Source organism: Felis catus, chromosome E1 (genome assembly GCF_018350175.1).
Source record: "Felis catus isolate Fca126 chromosome E1, F.catus_Fca126_mat1.0, whole genome shotgun sequence".
Classification (NCBI taxonomy): Eukaryota; Metazoa; Chordata; class Mammalia; order Carnivora; family Felidae; genus Felis; species Felis catus.
This window is the reverse complement of record NC_058381.1, coordinates 37,771,779-37,788,610: the sequence shown is the minus strand read 5'-3', so window position 1 is coordinate 37,788,610 and position 16,832 is coordinate 37,771,779. Positions and strand designations below refer to the sequence as shown.

At 56.9% G+C, this 16,832-nt stretch overlaps 1 protein-coding gene, 1 non-coding gene and 1 pseudogene across 8 annotated transcripts in view; all 3 read right to left on the bottom strand.

Moving 5' to 3' along the window:
- Nucleotides 1-16,832, bottom strand: part of ARHGAP23 (Rho GTPase activating protein 23) — an 80,144-nt gene that overhangs the window by 20,308 nt on the left and 43,004 nt on the right. For all 7 annotated transcript variants that reach the window (XM_023244568.2, XM_023244567.2, XM_045044027.1 and 4 more), the window contains 9 exons: nt 16,594-16,749; nt 16,271-16,382; nt 16,030-16,087; nt 14,374-14,517; nt 7,379-7,699; nt 6,016-6,077; nt 5,606-5,736; nt 4,813-4,934; nt 4,268-4,423 (listed from right to left, as the gene is read on the bottom strand). In XM_023244568.2, coding sequence (XP_023100336.1) covers nt 4,268-4,423; nt 4,813-4,934; nt 5,606-5,736; nt 6,016-6,077; nt 7,379-7,699; nt 14,374-14,517; nt 16,030-16,087; nt 16,271-16,382; nt 16,594-16,749 — 1,262 coding nt within the window. The remainder of the gene's footprint in view (nt 1-4,267; nt 4,424-4,812; nt 4,935-5,605; nt 5,737-6,015; nt 6,078-7,378; nt 7,700-14,373; nt 14,518-16,029; nt 16,088-16,270; nt 16,383-16,593; nt 16,750-16,832) is intronic.
- LOC109494351 lies at nt 2,956-4,259 on the bottom strand (annotated as a pseudogene).
- On the bottom strand, nt 3,454-3,587 carry LOC111557896. The gene has a single exon (XR_002738307.1). It is a non-coding gene; the product is annotated as a small nucleolar RNA SNORA70 (small nucleolar RNA).

Here is a 16,832-nt window from a genome sequence, read left to right as displayed (position 1 = left end):
GTGACACACAGGACACCTTCCCACAACAAAGAATTATTCTGCAAGGCATCAAGATTGAGAAACCTGGGTTGTTGTTTTTTTTTAATGTTTACTTATTTTTGAGAGAGAGAGCGCGCGCAGGGGAGGGGCAGAGAGAAAGGGACACAGAATCTGAAGCAGGCTCCAGGCTCCAGGCTCCAAGCTGTCAGCACAGAGCCCGATGCGGGGCTCAAATTCACAAACTGCAAGATCATGACCTAAGCCAAAGTCAGACGCTTAAACAACTGAGCCACCCAGGTACCCCAAGAAACCCTGTTTTAAATAAATGGATGGTTGGGGCGCCTGGGTGGCTCAGTTGGTTAAGCATCGACTTCAGCTCGGGTCTGATCTGTTTGTGGGTTCAAGCCCCACATCGGGTTCCGTGCTGACAGCTCAGAGCCTGGAGCCTGCTTCGGATTCTGTGTCTCCCTCTCTCTCTAACCATCCCCTGCTCACAATCTGTCTCTCTCTCTCAAAAATAAACAAACATTAAAAAAGAAAAAAATTTTTTTTTAAATAAATGGATTGTTGAATGCAAGAATGAATGAAGCATGGCCGGTCACTGTCCCTTGTGTCCACGAGGGGGCACCACCACCCCGTGCCAAGTCCAGGGTAACCGCCTTGACCGGAAGGGCTCAGAGTAACTCAGGCCCGGAAAACAAGGTAACACCTTCCACAAAGACACGCAGCTCCACAACACACACACTCAGTACAATGGCCCCACACCATCCCACAAACAATACCCTCCCCCTCAGGTTCATCAGGAGTTACGGTCACCCTGCCCACAGCACTTAACTTCCAGCGGTCCCCAAGACAGAGGACAGGACTGGTGTCGGAGACAAAACTACACGCCCAGCACGCTCTGGGCCCTGACTTGGGTCCGCTGCCCCCCCAGCCCCGGCCAGGCTTCTCCCTGGCTAAGCCCCAGCGAATGTGCTTTTGGGCATATCCACCCCAAGCCAGCACAGGGCCCGCCCACCTGCCCCATCACCTCCTGGCTGTTCTCATCTCCCAGCTCCCAAACCCAAGGCTTCTGGACCCCTCCCACGTGCACACATCTGCCACTCATCCCCAGCCTCACCTGAGCCCCCCTCTCCTCTGTCCCACACGGAGCCTGGCCCTTCACTCCTGCTGCCCACCCTCTGCCCACACAGCAGTTCCCTCCATCGTCCCACCCTGTGCCCCAACGCCACCGTGTCCATCCTCCAGTGCACTCTTGGGGACTGCCTGTTTGTGCCATCACCCCAAATCCGGCGGGGGGGGGGCTGCCTGACACATCTTCCCTCTCGGGCCCTACTCCCCAGTTTCTGCCAGAGAGATACCACCAGCCCCCAGCTCAAATGTTGGCTCCTCCCTGCACCCCCCTTCCTCCCTCTCATGTGGTCAACTCCTAGAGCTGCTCCCCTGGGGCCACCGTGTCCTCCTGGCCCCTTGCACTTCCCACATGTCAGCAATTTCTCCCTTGGATGCCCCGCTCTGGGCCTCCCTCATTTGTATCCGTCAGACTTAAGCTAAAGCAGACTCCACTCTCATTTATGCCTCCCCAGCTGAAGAACCACTGAAGGCTCCCTATTGTCCCTACTGTCAAGATCAAAGACTTCAGTGGAGCCATCAAAAGCCCTCCACCTCCTGCCCCGGGCCTCATCCTCCCCGCTGGCAAGCCCAGGAAGGAGGAATGAAATGGGCCTGTTCTCTGTCTCGACACTCAGACCCTTCTCTGGGATTTTGGAAAATGCCATCGTTCCCAGCCTGGACTGCCTTCTTGTCCACCTGCCCCCTCCCATTCACGCTTCAAAGATTCAAACACTCAAGTCTACCACCTGCTCCGGCCCTCGGCATCTTCTCCTTCCTCATCGCACAATCTGGCCCTTGGTGAGAGAGCAGCCTTCTCCCTTGGCCACCGTCCCACACGTACTTATCTTGTCTCCCCATTTTTTCCCCAAGGGCAGGAAGACGGTCAGGTATCACATAAAGCTTCACTAAATATGTGACTCATGGGACTTCATTGCCCAGATTCCTGGTTTTCCAAAAATCTTTTTCAGCAGAGCCCCTTTTTGCCAGACAGAATCATACGTGAAAACCCAATATGAAAAAAAAAATGACATTAAAAACAGAACAAAGCAGATTTCTCTAGTTTGGGCAAAGACCGGGGTTCCTGACCTGCTCCCAGCCTCCCACAGCTTTTTGGGGGAATACAGTTTGAGAAACACTGACCCTGCTGCACATTCTTTTTTTTTCACATTAAAATATCTCTTTGTTGGGGCGCCGGGGTGGCGCAGTCGGTTAAACGTCCGACTTCAGCCAGGTCACGATCTCACAGTCTGTGAGTTCGAGCCCCGCGTCAGGCTCTGGGCTGATGGCTCAGAGCCTGGAGCCTGTTTCCGATTCTGTGTCTCCCTCTCTCTCTGCCCCTCCCCCATTCATGCTCTGTCTCTCTCTGTCCCAAAAATAAATAAACGTTGAAAAAAAAATTTAAAATATCTCTTTGGGGGGCCCCTGGGTGGCTCAGTCAGTTAATTTTGGCTCAGGTCATGATCTTGTGGATCTTGTGTGAGTTTGAGCCCCGCGTCAGGCTCTGTGCTCACAGCTCAGAGCCTGGAGCCTGCTTCGGATTCTGTGTCTCCCTCCCTCTTTGCCTCTCCCCCATTTGCGTCCTGTCTCTTTCTCTCTCTCTAAAAATAAATAAAACATTAAAAAATTTTTTTAAATTCTTTTAGTATATATTTTTTGGGGGGACGCCTAGGTGGCTCCGTCAGTTAAACGTCTGGCTCTTGGTTTTGGCTCAGGTCATGATCTCATGGTTTGTAGATTCAAGCCCCACGTTGGGCTCTGTGCTGACAGGGCAGAGCCTGCTTGGGATTCTTTCTCTCTGCTCCTCCCCTGCTCATGCTCGCTCTCTCTCAAAATAAATACTTAAAAAAACATATATTTCTTTAGTTTTTTTCCAGCTTTACTGAGATATAACTGACATTTTTTTTTAAAAAGTGAGCTTTTTTTTTTTTTTTTTTACAGGAAGTGGAACTTATTGGTGGGCATGAATAGGGAGGGACAGCGCCAAGGTTCTCATGAATGCAGAGCCCAGCAGTTGTCCAAGGGGCCACGATTAGGGATGTATTTGACCCCCAGCCATCTGGGATGAGCCGCTTTTCGGCCACCACGTCTACAAATTCATCCGCAATAAACTGAGTAAAGCCCCACTTCTTGGGAATGTGGATCTTCTGGCGGCCAGGGAACTTGAACTTGGCCCTATGTAGGGCCTCGATCACAGACTCCTTGTTCTGCAACTTGGTACAGATGGACATGATGACTTGGCCGATGAGGACCCTGGCCACCGTGACCGGGGGCTTTCCAAAGGTGCCCCGTCCCCCCATACCGCATACCCGTCTGGAGCCTAGACCGGAGACATGAGGCCAAACCTCAATGTCCACTGGGAAAGGCTGTCCCCAAGGTCCCTTAGGGCAGCCTATACAATCGACAGGCTGCATACACCACCAAGGAGGCTGCTGTTTGCAGCCGCGGCACCCTGGGTCCCCGTGGGGAAAGAGCACAGTCGGCTTAACCGGCTGCTGAGCCTGCTGCAAACTTTTAAGTGTGGCTGTCAGACTGCTTCACGAGCCGGCTTTGTCTCATCTGACCGGCCCCTCCTCTTCCCACGTTGCAACCATTCGAAGTCCTGGCTGCTCCAGAAAATACCACAGGCTCCCCTTCTAAGCCAGGGGTCTGCGGAGCACAGCCTGTGGGTCAAGTCCAGCCTGCGGCCTGGTTTTGTGTGGCCCTGGAGCTAAGAACGGTTTTCACGTGTTTAAAGGACTGAAGAAAAAGAAGGAGGAGGAGGAGGAGACCGCGTGGTAACCAGCACCTAAAACATCTGCTACCTGGTCCTTTACAGAGAAGGTGAGTCGACTGTTGGCAAACCTTCAGGGCCCGCCCCTTCGCCCAGGCCATTCCCTCGGCCCGGAATGCCCTCGCCCGGCTTTCACCGGCGTTTAGTGAACTCTACTCATCCTCAAGGCCCCCAAACTATTGCCTGCGAGCCTCTGCCTCAAGGCTCCCTAGCCACGACTGCACCTGTCAGGCCTCAGCTGGGGGGATGCCCATCCCCGGGCCTGGCCCGCAAGGACAGGTCCCGTCTCACCCGTCTTCGTGCCCCGGCCCGCTGCCAGGCACGCTGCAGGGTACAAGGAACACGACAGACACACACGCCGCCTCGGCCCCTCCCCGCCTCCACAGACTCCCCGGCTGCACCCACCTCATCCTGTAGGTTGATGTCCCCGGGCCCACGGTTGAGCTGCTCCTGCAGGCTGGACACCACTGCATTGTTACCAGGCACTCGGTAAATGCCCGTGGACTCCAGACCCCGTGCCTCCACGATACGACAGCATGCAGCCACGATCAAGGGGACCCGCTGGGGACAGGCAGGGCAGACGTGTTAGGAAGGTAAAAGGCAGGATTCCCCACCGGTGAGCCAGAAGAGGGGGGAAGGCCAAGACGGGAGCGGTGCACGGCCAAAGCTGCTGCCCGGGGCCCCATGCAGGGGAACAGAAGGCCCTCACCGTCTCCGGGCACCAGAGCCTCACCACGGTGGGCACGGGAGCACTGACTGGAGGGTGGGGATTCCGGGCTCTGCCTCAGTTCTGCTGTTCCCTCCCTGGGCTCTGCCCCCCGACAACCCCCACAACCGCGGTGTCTCTAAGATGAGGCGGAGAGCTGGTTCCAAAGTCCCTCACAGCTCTGACCCTCTGTGCCTTGGTCTGCCCCCTTCTCTGCCTGTCCTGGGGTACGGCGGGGGCTCACCTGGTTCTCTATGGCTGGTTGGCACTCCTCCAGACGGACCCCAAACGCCCTAGGAGCTGCCTTCTTGTTCTTCTTGATGATGTTGATGCCCCATGGGGTTTTGGGAGTGGTAGCACTGTCATCTGGGGTCGGAGAAGGCAGACAAAGTCAGGGTGAGTGGGGGTCGGGGGCAGCAGGGGAGGGGCAGCAGCCACACTTGGTCACACACACCCACCCATGTTTGGACATGTGGGGCCTCCATCAGAAAGGCAACTGGAATGCTGAGGGCTGATGGGAAATTATATCCTGAGAGAAGGCCTCAGAGATGAGGGGGTTTATTCCTGAGGTGTCAGCCCTCGGAGGAAAGTAAGGACTTCTATATGGCCTCGAGGGCTAAAACAACAAGGTGGGGGTCGCAGATTCTGATACAATCAAAGAAAGAACTTTCTAATAGTCAAAAGTGTATAAAGAGGGAAAAGGCCGCCTCCAGAGAGGATGAGCCTCCTGCTCCTGAAGGGACACAGGCAGGGACTTGGAGAACACCCAGCTGGGATGTCACGGAGGGAAATCAGGTTCCAGGCCCTTCCAGCCCTGAGACTCTGGAAGCCCCTAGACCCTCACAGGCATACACACACAGACTGACATACCAGGATAATCCTGGCACACATCCAGCCCAACACATGCACACACACACACACACACACACACACACACACACACACGCCCTTGGCTCCCATGTAGACCCACAGAACTGACCCCCACCCTCCCACATGTGCACACACACATACTGCCCCCTTAGCAGCCACCTTCCTACCCTTGCTCCCTGCGGACTGGTCCTGAGTCCTGAAGCCACGTGCGGTACTCTGTTTGAGGAACTCAGACTTGAGGCCCCCCAGGCCACGAGAGACTTTGGGGGAGGAGTCAGCTTTGGGCCCAGAGCTATGGCTGTGTAGGAAAAGGAGGAGAGGAAAAGTCTTCATCTGGGGTCACCCAACATGCCACCTGCCCCAGCCTCCTACCACTTTAGACCTCCCCTCCATCCCTGACGAATCCCTCCTTGTCCTTCTGGGGACTGGAGGCTCTGCCTACCCCCCCACCCCCCCCCACCCCCATAGAGGGTGATTCAGAGGCTGCCTCGGGCCCGGAGGTGGGCCAGGAGGATGACCTCTGTCTGGAGTGCCCCCCGCCTCATGGTCAAGACTATTCATGAGAGCTGGACCTCACCTTACTTTGCGATAATCATTAAGCTTCTTGCTGATCAGAGCTTGGTTGGCACAGCCGGGGTCCTAGAGGAAAGGAAAGAGAAAGCAGACCCCCTCAGTGCCTACAGCCAGCCAACTCAGGCCTCATCCCTGGCCCCTGCCTCGGCTTCGCCAGCTGGAGGGCTCAGACCCTGGAGCGAGAAAGACCAGGGCTGGACTCCCGAGCACCCCCTCACCAGCTGTGTGACCTAGGTAATCCACTGGCCTCTCTGAGCCTCAGTCTCCTCCACAGTAACAAAGAAGATAACATGGCAACCTCAGGGTTGGGCTGCAGAATTGTGCATGTAGCACTCATCACATTCCCGGCCAGGCACAGAGGAGATGCCCCTAGGACTGGCAGCCCCAGCAATAATGGAAGTCACGTGGGACCCCCCTGACTGTACCCTGCTGGGGACAGCCCAGCCAGGCCCCCCAGAACAGGGCCACACATTCCAGGTACCTTCCTCCCTACAGTAAGGAAAGACAATGTCCTGAGGGGAGCAGAGCCTGGTTCAGCCAAAGGATGGGTCTCTTGTCAGTAAGAGGGTCTGTGGCCCAGAGGCCAGGTGCTTGCACCCCTCTCCCCCTGGCCCACCATCCTCGTGGCAGAGACCAGCCCCCGAGCTCAGGACCCCCACAGAGCTGTGTGCACTGAGCAAAGACACCTCGGTGCAGGCCCCTGCTGGAGGGGGGCGGGCAAGTGAAACGGAAACGTCAGCCCCGGCTCTGGGTGTGCAGCTGCAGCTGCCCAAGAGGGGGCGCCATTGAGAAACTACCCTGAAATCCCTGCCAAAGCCTTTGGCTCAACCAGTGCAGCTTACTGCCAAAGGCCAATCCTCTTGGCCTCCTCCCAAGGTCAATGTGTTGGTGCCCTGCTGACAGGCCAGCCCTGTCAGAAGGGCCAGCCACGGTCCTGGCACAGGGGCACCGCATTCTGTAATTCACTCCATAAGAAACCCCGGCTTTCTGAAGCAAGGCCTAAGATTGGCCGGGAGCTGACCTCTCTGTGCCACAGCCTGCCCAAGGCAGTAATAATAATGATAATAACGATAATAATTTGTGCCCTCCCTGTAGTTATTAGTGTTCCTGCCGGCCAGGGAGCACTGAGGGTGCCGAGGGCTCCGGGAGCCGCTGTCTGTATTTTCTCTTTACGCCAAAGCCCCGGCACGTAGGGCTGCAGGGGGTACCCCCTGTTGGCCCATTTTATGGAGGAGGGAACTGAGGCTCAGAGCGGTGAAGCGAGGTCCGCGGCAGGGGAGGGGCGGCCCTGGGGCCTCCCTGCACCCCCACCCCCACCCCGCCCCGCCCCGCCCCACCCCAGCCCTGGTGGGCGGCCGGGCCCTCACCTCGCCCTCGGCCCTGCTGTTCTCTCGGATCGCTCTGATCCAGCCCAGCATGTCATCCCGGTCCTCAGCCTGAAAGAGATATTCACAGAAGTCAGCGGTGGTCAGCCGGAACACGTGCCTCCTCTTGGTCTCGCTGTAGGAGATGTCCACCAGGCAGGAGCCGATGCAGACGGGCGCCGCCTCGTCCTCACCTGCGACGGCCGCCGCCGCCCCCGCCGCCGCCGCCGGCCCGGGCTCCCGCCGCTCCTTGCTCAGCAAGAGGGAGCGCGCCCGCAGCGCGGCGTAGACCCGCTTCCACTGGCGCAGGCCGCCGCCCGCTTTCTGCAGGGAGACACGGGGGGGGGGGGGGGGGGGGGGGGAAGAGACACAGGAAGGGGGAGGGTGTGAGAGGCGGGGCCTGCCCTCCCCGCCCCCACAGCGCGAGGGGGCCCCCGGGAGCTGCAGGCGGCCACAGCAGTGGGGACCCCGCCCCACGGCCAGGAGCCCCCTGCCCCACCCTCCTGCCCAGCCCCTTACCTGCCTGGACACCCCTACCCACTGTTCTCAGTCCCCCAACCTTCCTTTAAACACCAGCATCTTTAAACACTAGCATCAGGTCGCGATCTCACAGCTGGTGAGGCCCTCGTCAGATCCTCTGTCTCCCTCTCTCTGTGCTCCTCCCCTGCTCCAGTTCTCTCTCGCGCTCTCAAAAATCAATCCATCAATCAATCAACACTAGCATCAACGGGGCACCTGGGTGGCTCAGTTAGTTAAAGCCTCCGACTTCGGCTCAGGTCATGATCGCGCAGTTCGTGAGTTCAAGCCCAGCGTCAGGCTCTGTACCGACAGCTTGCTCAGCGCCTGGAGGCTGCTCCAGATTCTGTCTCCCTTTCTCTCTGCCCCTCCCCCGCTCACACTCTCTGTCTCTCTCAAAAATAAACATTAAAAAAAAAATACTAGCATCAACAGCATCTGGTCAGCAATGCCCCCACAGCAGCAGCGAGGCCCCCACCCAGCCTAGCCCACCTTACATAGAATCCTCGTAAAGCCGTTCCTAAGTCCACACGCTGCGCCCTGCGCAGCAAACTGATCAAGAATTCCCCACCGCACCTGCTCTCCCAGCTTGTCTGCCCCTCGTTCAAGACTCTACTCTGTATCCTGGTCTCAGAGGCCACTCATAAGGTCACTCTGGCCCCTCGTGCTGCCGAAGCAGCTTCTCCGTCCGGCCTGACCTTTTCCTTAGCCTCTCTGAGGCACGTTACCAGCCTGCAGTTCCTTCCTTCTCCAAGCCCTCTCTTGGCATCCGGGACCCCGTGGTTCCTGGTTTTCCTCCTCATTCCACTGGCTCCTTCTCAGTCTCCTCCATTGGTTTTCTCCCCCCCACCCCAGCCCCCCCACAACATGCTCTCATCAGCGGTTCTCAACTGGAGCGAATGGTCCCCAGAGGACATTTATCTGGAGATATTTTCAGTCGTCACACCTGGAGATGTGCTATGGCATCTAGTGGGTAGAGGCCAAGGGTGCTGCTAAACACGCCCCGATGGCCAAGACAGCCCCCGACAACAAAGAATCATGGGGCCCCACATGACTCTAGAGCGGAGGCTAAGCCCCTGCCCTACAGGAGGGGGAGCTCCAGAACTTTGCCCTGGGTTCCCCTTTCCCTGAATGTCTCTCCTGTGCTGTCATCCACACCTGTGGCTTTAAATCCCATCTGTCTACTGATGGGGATTCCCAAACGTATCCCTGGTCCAGCATCCTCCCCTGACCCCCCCCCCCCAGCCACAGTCCTGCACCTCCCACTGCCTACTCAGTGTCCCCATGTGCATGTCTCATAGGCACTCCACGGGGTACTTGATTTTTGTCACCAAACTTATTCCTCCACAGCCCTCCCCAACTTCTCCAGCGCAACACATCCACCCAGTTGCCCAGAAAACTAGGACTTGCCCTTGACCCCCTCCCTCCCCCCCGCCTTCCTCACCCTTGACATCCAACCCATCAGGAAGTCATACCTGTGCTGCTTCCAAAACACCACCTGTCTCCACCTTTTCCCGATATTTACCAACTTGTCTATACCACCAATACCTCTTACCTGGACAACTACACAAACCTTCCCAGTCCCCACCCTCATCTCCTGCAATCCACTCTCCAGCCCACAGCTGCCAACATTTTTTTTTTTAAGTAATCTCTGTGCCAACGTGGGGCTCAAACTCACGACCCTGAGATCCAGTGTCACACACTCTACCCACTGAGTCAGACAGTCACCCCTGCAGCCACCATTTTAAAATGTAAGCGAGATGGTGTCTCTCCCCTGCGTAGCACTCCCTGGTAGGTTCCCACTGCCACTGGAATCAAACCCAAGAACTTTCATGATGTGTCTCTCCCCCTCCAAACTCAGCTTCTCCACCGACTTCTTTCTCGCTGTGTCAAGACACAGGGGCCCAGGGGGCGCCTGGGTGGCGCAGTCGGTTAAGCGTCCGACTTCAGCCAGGTCACGATCTCGTGGTCCGGGAGTTCGAGCCCCGCGTCGGGCTCTGGGCTGATGGCTCGGAGCCTGGAGCCTGTTTCCGATTCTGTGTCTCCCTCTCTCTCTGCCCCTCCCCCGTTCATGCTCTGTCTCTCTCTGTCCCAAAAATAAATAAACGTTAAAAAAAAAAGTAAAAAAAAAAAAAAAAAAAAAAGACACAGGGACCCTTCTCTAGTGAACAAGCCAACCCTTTCCTTTCTTGGGGACTTTGTTCTTTCTTGCTGTCCCTTCTGGCCAGAGCCCCTTCCCTCACTTCTCCATGTGGCCTCCTTGCCCTTTAGATCTGAGATCAAATGTCACAAACATCACTTCCTCGGTGAGGACTTCGCTGACCATTTTTTCTTTCTTTAAAAAAAAAAAAATTTATTTATTTATTTATTTTGAGGTGGGGGGTGGGGGCTGGGGGGGGAGAGCGTGCATGAGTCGGGGAGGGGCAGAGAGAGAATCCCAAGCAGGCTCCACACCGCAGGCACAGAGCCCCACCAGGGGATCGAATTCACGAACCGTGAGATCATGGCCTGAGCTGAAATCAAGAATCAGACGCTCAACCGACTGAGCCACCCGGGAGTCCCCACTGACCATTTTTTTTTTCAACGTTTTTTATTTATTTTTGGGACAGAGCGAGACAGAGCATGAACGGGGGAGGGGCAGAGAGAGAGGGAGACACAGAATGGGAAACAGGCTCCAGGCTCCGAGCCATCAGCCCAGAGCCCGACGCGGGGCTCGAACTCACGGACCGCGAGATCGTGACCTGCCTGAAGTCGGACGCTTAACCGACTGCGCCACCCAGGCGCCCCATTGACCATTTTTTTTATAAAGGCAGCACCCTGCTACCTCCAGAATTAAAGGCAATTCACATCACCCTGTTCATTTTCCCTGAGTGCTTACTGTAACCTCCGCTTAATGCTAGTTGCGGATTTCTCCAGTAAATGGGGGCCGGGAACTGGTCTGTCCTCTTACATCCTTAGCCAAGAGCCTACAGCCTCCACAGGCGTAGGGTAAGTGCTCATCAATATTTATTGAATAAATGAATTAATGAATTAATCATCCTCGGAGCACCCTGAGGGCAGAGGCTCTCCCCCATCAGGCCCAGGGCTCCCTTCCTTGGACCGGTGGCCTACCTACCACTCATCCAACAGGGGCCTCTGCCCTCAGAACGAGCCAGATGAGGAAACTCCGTGGCTGGCGGGTAACACGGCCACACCTGACCATGAGCCCTGCCCACCACCACAGACCTGCTGGACCCAGACAGGATTGTCAGAGCAGGAAATGACATGACCCTCCAGGGGAATTTGTTTTCATGTTTATATTTTTATTTTGAGAGAGAGAGAGCAGGCGTGCAAGTGGGGAGGGGCAGAGAGAAAGGGAGAGAGAATCCCAAGCAGGCTCCAAGCTCAGCACAAAGCCCGACTCGGGGCTCGATCTCACGACCATGAGATCGTGACCTGAGCCGAAATAAAGAATCAGATGCTTAACTCACTGAGCCACGCAGGCGCCCCTCCAGGGGAATTTCTTATGTCAGAGTGGGGGGGGGGGTGACAAGGTGACCCTTTTTTTTTTAATTTTTTTTTTAATGTTTATTTATTTTTGAGACAGAGAGAGACAGAGCATGAACAGGGGAGGGGCAGAGAGAGAGGGAGACACAGAATCTGAAACGGGCTCCAGGCTCTGAGCTGTCAGCACAGAGCCCGACTCGGGGCTCGAACTCACGGACCGTGAGATCATGACCTGAGCTGAAGTCGGACGCTTAACCGACTGAGCCACCCAGGCGCCCCAACAAGGTGACCCTTTGAGACCGAACCAACTAGGTGACCTTGGACAAGTCAAGCCCCCTCCCTTGGCATCAGTGTTCCCTACTGGTAAATGAAAGGTGAACTAGCCAGTTCCCAAGGTTACATCCTGCTCAAATGGTAGGTCTGTGATTGCAGGGACCTGTCACACCTACCTCCCTCTGTCCGACAATGAATGGTCTCTGAAAGAGCCTGGGGGCTGGGTGGGGGTTCCCCGGGAGAGGCTTGACTTGCCAGAGCGGACAACATCCGGCTGGACATCAGTTCCCTGGACAGACTAAGGGCCCGAAGCTGACTTAATGACCCCTCTCCTAACTCCCAGGCCACAGCACTGAGGGGACAAGTGAAATCGGGTCCTGGCCAAGCCAGGAGTGGAAGCCCCTGTCCTCCAGTACCGGTCAGTGAGCAGGAAGGGCCCAGTTCCCGTCCCTGCCTGGGAGACACTGTGGTGCGGCTGCCTGGGGCCATCCAGAGCTGGGAGATGGGCCACCTCGCGGGCCGGAGTCAGCAGTTCTCCCCTGGCCCTCAGAGGAGCTCAAACTTGGGGCTGGAAGGGTTCATCTCCCCTTCCTCAGCTCACACAGCTGGCCCCTGCTACCCTCCTAGGCAACCTCTCCTTCCATCTTGCTGGCTTTCCTCTTTGGTCTGCTCTCCCCACTTCCTCTCAAGGTGCAGCCAGTCTCTCGCCTTCTCCCTCAGTGCTCCCACACCGGTGGCTACAAGTGCACACCCTGATAGACTGACTCCCTCCCGGGTGCCACAGCCCTAGAGCCTCTGAACCCAGGACACCCCCACCGGGGCATGACCCAGGGCCCTTGGACTCCACAAGTCCCCAAAGGAACCCTTGGCTTCCACTCACCAACCTGCCCCTCCAGTGCCCTGTGGCTCAGGGGAAGGCCCCATCGCCCCCACAGCCATCATCTGCCTCCTCCACCCTCCCTCACCTCCCAGCCATCAGCAAGCCAAACCCATCCGTCCCTCAGTGTCTCTAAATTGTCCCTTCCCCTCCGCCCCATGCCACGACCTTAGAGCCCCCGCCCTGGCTCACTTGGACAGCGGCAATGGCATTGTCATCTCCTATCACAGATGTGACCCTTGCCTCCTGGGCTTACACACCTCCCATCCCCATCTAAACCCCTGCAAAGGCTTGCCCTGGGTGATGAGGTCCCGAAGCAGGCACCTGACTCCCCACCTCGGCTTCTACCTCTCACCTGGCTCGCGGCCACCCAGCACGCCCTCTGTTCCTTTCTCCCAGACCATCCAGGAGGGCATCTCCACTGTCAGAGCACTTCCCACCCCCTCCCTGTTCTGTGGATTCTCACACACCCTTCATGTCACAGCCTCCCCGACACCTTCCCCCAACCCCGCCTAGGCTGGGGTCACCTACTGCGTGCCATTCAGCTCAGCTCTCCAGTCCTGACAGTCGTGGGCTGGCAACTATTATGCACCGGGTGCTTCCTCTGCTTGTCCTGAGCCCCAGCGGGGCGGGATGGCCTGCCTCCCACGCCACTAAATACCCAGAACCTCGACCGAGAATCGGGAGCATGGCAGGCACTCGGTCATTATCGTGGACTGGATGAGGGCACAGATGGATGCCAGCCCCACCTGGCCCATACATCTCACTTCACCTCCCACCAGCCCGGGACGTAGAATGAATGGCACTGTCCCCACATTACAGATCAGAAGAGTGAGGTACAGAGGTTAAGGGGCTTGCCCAAAACCATATGCTGGATAAGTGGCTGGGCAGGAGCTCCCAGTCTGTCTGACTTCAAAGCTTACATTCTCTCCAGGTACAAGACCCCCAGAAGGCGGGGTGGAAAATTCAACTAATAGCAGAGGACTAGCAGCTCCCCGTGCCAGGCACTGGGTGCACTTTTGCTGAGATCATCTCGTTTAATCCTCAGCAACAGGTGTATATGCTAGGGATTGTTGTTAGCTCTATTTACAGACGAGGAAACTGAGTCATAGGCGGGTGAGTCACCCAAGCTTCCCCCGGGCAATTCATGATGCAGGCAAGGGCCAAGCCCAGGTCGATGCTAACCGCTCCGCTCAGCTTCGCCAGGGCCGCGTCGCCTCCGTGGACCCAGGGCCCCGGCCTCCTCGCTCTGGGATCCTGTTTGTCTCCCCCTGCCACCTGCATGCCCAGCCGTCGCTGTGGTCGCCCTTAATTGGTCCTCCTGCCTCCAGCCGGCCCCAGCCGGGGCCCCTCTCTAATTCATTCCCCAGGAAGCCAAATGAAAGAGACCCCAGGGGCTTCAGTGGCTCTTAGGATAAAGACTAAAAGCTTTGCTGGCCCCGCAAGGCCCCGAAAAGGCTAATGTCTGCCTTCTTTTGGGGTCTCAGCTCCTCCGAAAGAATCACCCTGGCCTTGCTCCCTCATTTTCCGTGAGCCCCCAGTGACACTTTCTGGGGCGATCAGCCAACCAAGGATCACTGTGGGATGGTTCTGTCAGAATTCCAGGCACAGTTTGACCAGATCCCTCCCGCAGCAGCAGAAGACGACCTCTCTGGTTAACCCCTCTTGTTCGTGAGTTCTTTATGCCCCCCAGGAAGTTCTTCCTAACATCTAACCTCTACCCCTCAGGCTACAGCCTCAGCTGGTTCCCTCTGGCTCCAGAGGCTGCGGGGCGGGTATCAAAGCCGGAGAGTTCTGCCGGAGACAGCATCCATCCACCTCCACCTCAGGCTGCCAACCACCTTACCTTCCCCTTCTTGGTGAGGACCTGCTTATAATACAACCAGCCTTCTCTCCTGATATCGCTGAAGGTTGCGTCCGAGAGGTCAGAGGTTGAGTGTCGCTTAGAAGGAACATCAGCATCTTCGGAAGTACCCCAGCTATCCAAGGACTGCAGGGACACAACGGAGGGCAACTTAGGGGGGCTCCCACGGTGCCAGCATGCCAGAAGGCCCATGGACCTCGCACAGCCACGCGGGCCTGGTGGATGCCTGGGCTACGCTCTGCTGTGCTGTGTGGCCTCACAGGCCCCACTTGCCCTCTCTGAACCACCGCGCTGAGGTCATGGGACGTATGTGCCGAGGAAGCCAGAAAGGAAGAAAGGCTATGACCTGCCGACCACATGTCTCACCACGCTAGAAAAGCCAATCTGGTACCTCCTTTAATTTTATGGACTTGAAGCAACTAAGGAAACAAAGGAAGTGATTGTGACAACACGGAGTTAAATAAACAGAGGAAGTGGAAACATCAACAAAGGCTGAGTTAGTGGAGCATGTAGTCATGTCCACAAGGAGTTAAACAGAGGAAGTGATAGTGTCAACACGACTCCAGCAACAGAAGTGACAGGTCAAGGGAGAGTTAAGTAAGCAGAGGAAGCGATAAGGAATACGCCAGGTGACAATATCCTCAAGGTGTTAAATGAACCAAAGATACCGAGGGTTTGAAATCAAGTGGCTTTTCTAGTCTACCCGTAATCACGAAGAGTTAAGGCCATTTCAGAACTGACCCCACGTCTCCCCAGGGTCTGAGCCTGGAAACTCCAGCCTGTCCATCACTCTCAGTCCTGTGTCCCCCTCCTTTCCGGTGTCCCCCCTCCCCTGAAGACACCACACAAATACTGGCCCAGGCCACCCTGTGCAGGCAGTTTTTGGCACCCACAGGGAGCAAGCAAACGAAACGAAATCCCTGCCCTCACAGAGCTTACATTCTATCTGGGAGACGAGCAAGAGAGGGGACAGATGCATAAACTGTATCACATGAGAAGTGCTAAGGAGAAAATAGGCATCACATGTCAGGGGTGAAGGCTAAAATCTCAGAAAAGGTGGAGATAAACCCGAAGAAAGTAAAAGGTGAGGGGTGCCTGGGTGGCTCAGTCGGTGAAGCATCCGACTTCGGCTCAGGTCATGATCTCACGGTTTGTGAGTTTGAGCCCCGTGTTGGGCTCTGTGCTTACAGCTCAGAGCCTGGAGCCTGCTTCGGATTCTGTGACTCCCTCTCTCTCTGCCCCTCCCCCGCTTATGCTCTGTCCCTCTCTGTCTCTTAAAAACAAATAAATGTATAAAATTAAAATAAAAAAAAGGAATTAAAAGGTGAGTCATGTGGCTGTGGAGGGGAGTGTGTGGAAAGGGCATTCTAAGTGGGGGAACGATACGGACCAAGGCCTTGGGTGGGTGGAGGGTGCGGGTGTCTTTACGTGATGACACAGCCCATATAGCTGACACCAGGGGATCACCTACAGGGTTGGGGGGGGCGCTGGAGAAGGGACACAGGAGCCAGAGTAGACCACTTCCCGCCCCAGGAGCCAGAGGCCTAGAAACCCACCCCAAGACAGGGCTCCACAGCCGAGGCATCGGTCCCTCCCCAGCTCCCCGGACACTCTCGCCCGCACACGCTCACCACTCACCCCATCAGTGAAGAAGCTTCGCAGCATCCGCAGGCTGGGTACTCGGTTTGGCAGGCGCCTGGCGAGTGAGAACTGAGTGTGAGGGAGGTAGGAAGCACAGCTAGGACTTCTCCTCAAATCCCAAGGCTCAGAAGCCTTCCAGGGAGGGAGCTCATTGCCTGGGCGGCATAGAGGACACCAGGGCCGAGAGCCCCGTCCCAGCCCAGTCAGGGTGGCTGTGACGGCCACACGCTGTCCTCACCTCAGAGCCCTGCCCTCTTCCCGGAAGGTGTTGAGCCCATCGTCACAGGACTTGGAGCGCTCTGTGGTGATGGCCAGCAGGTAGGAGGAGCGGCGGCCGGCCTTGAGGCTACCTGCAAAGCCACCCACAGGGTCAGCAGGAGGGCCAGGGCTTCCCTGGAGCCCTCCTGTCTGGGCAGGGCCAGGAGGTGACCACCCACGGGGCCCCTGGAGTAGCAGAAGCCGGCAAGAAGAGGCCATACATCAGGCAGCAAGCCCAGCAGAGACCCCTGAGGACCAGGCAGCCAGGGAAAGGACGGGGCAAGGGCTTCAGGGAGCACTCACTGCAGTCCTGGGAGTAATGGCGGCCAAGGGCAAAGGTGAAGGTTGGGGAGGATGGGCTGGTGCCCAGGACGGGGGCTGAGTTCATGGCGCTGGAGACCACAGCGGAGGCAGGGACATGCTTGGCTTGGAGGTCAATGCTGGGGCTGGTGGGTTCATCTGCAAGCAGAGGGGAGTGGTGGATAAAGGTGGCAGAAAGCTAAACCTGCCTGCCCCCCGCCCCCAGCCTCGCGTCCTGGCCC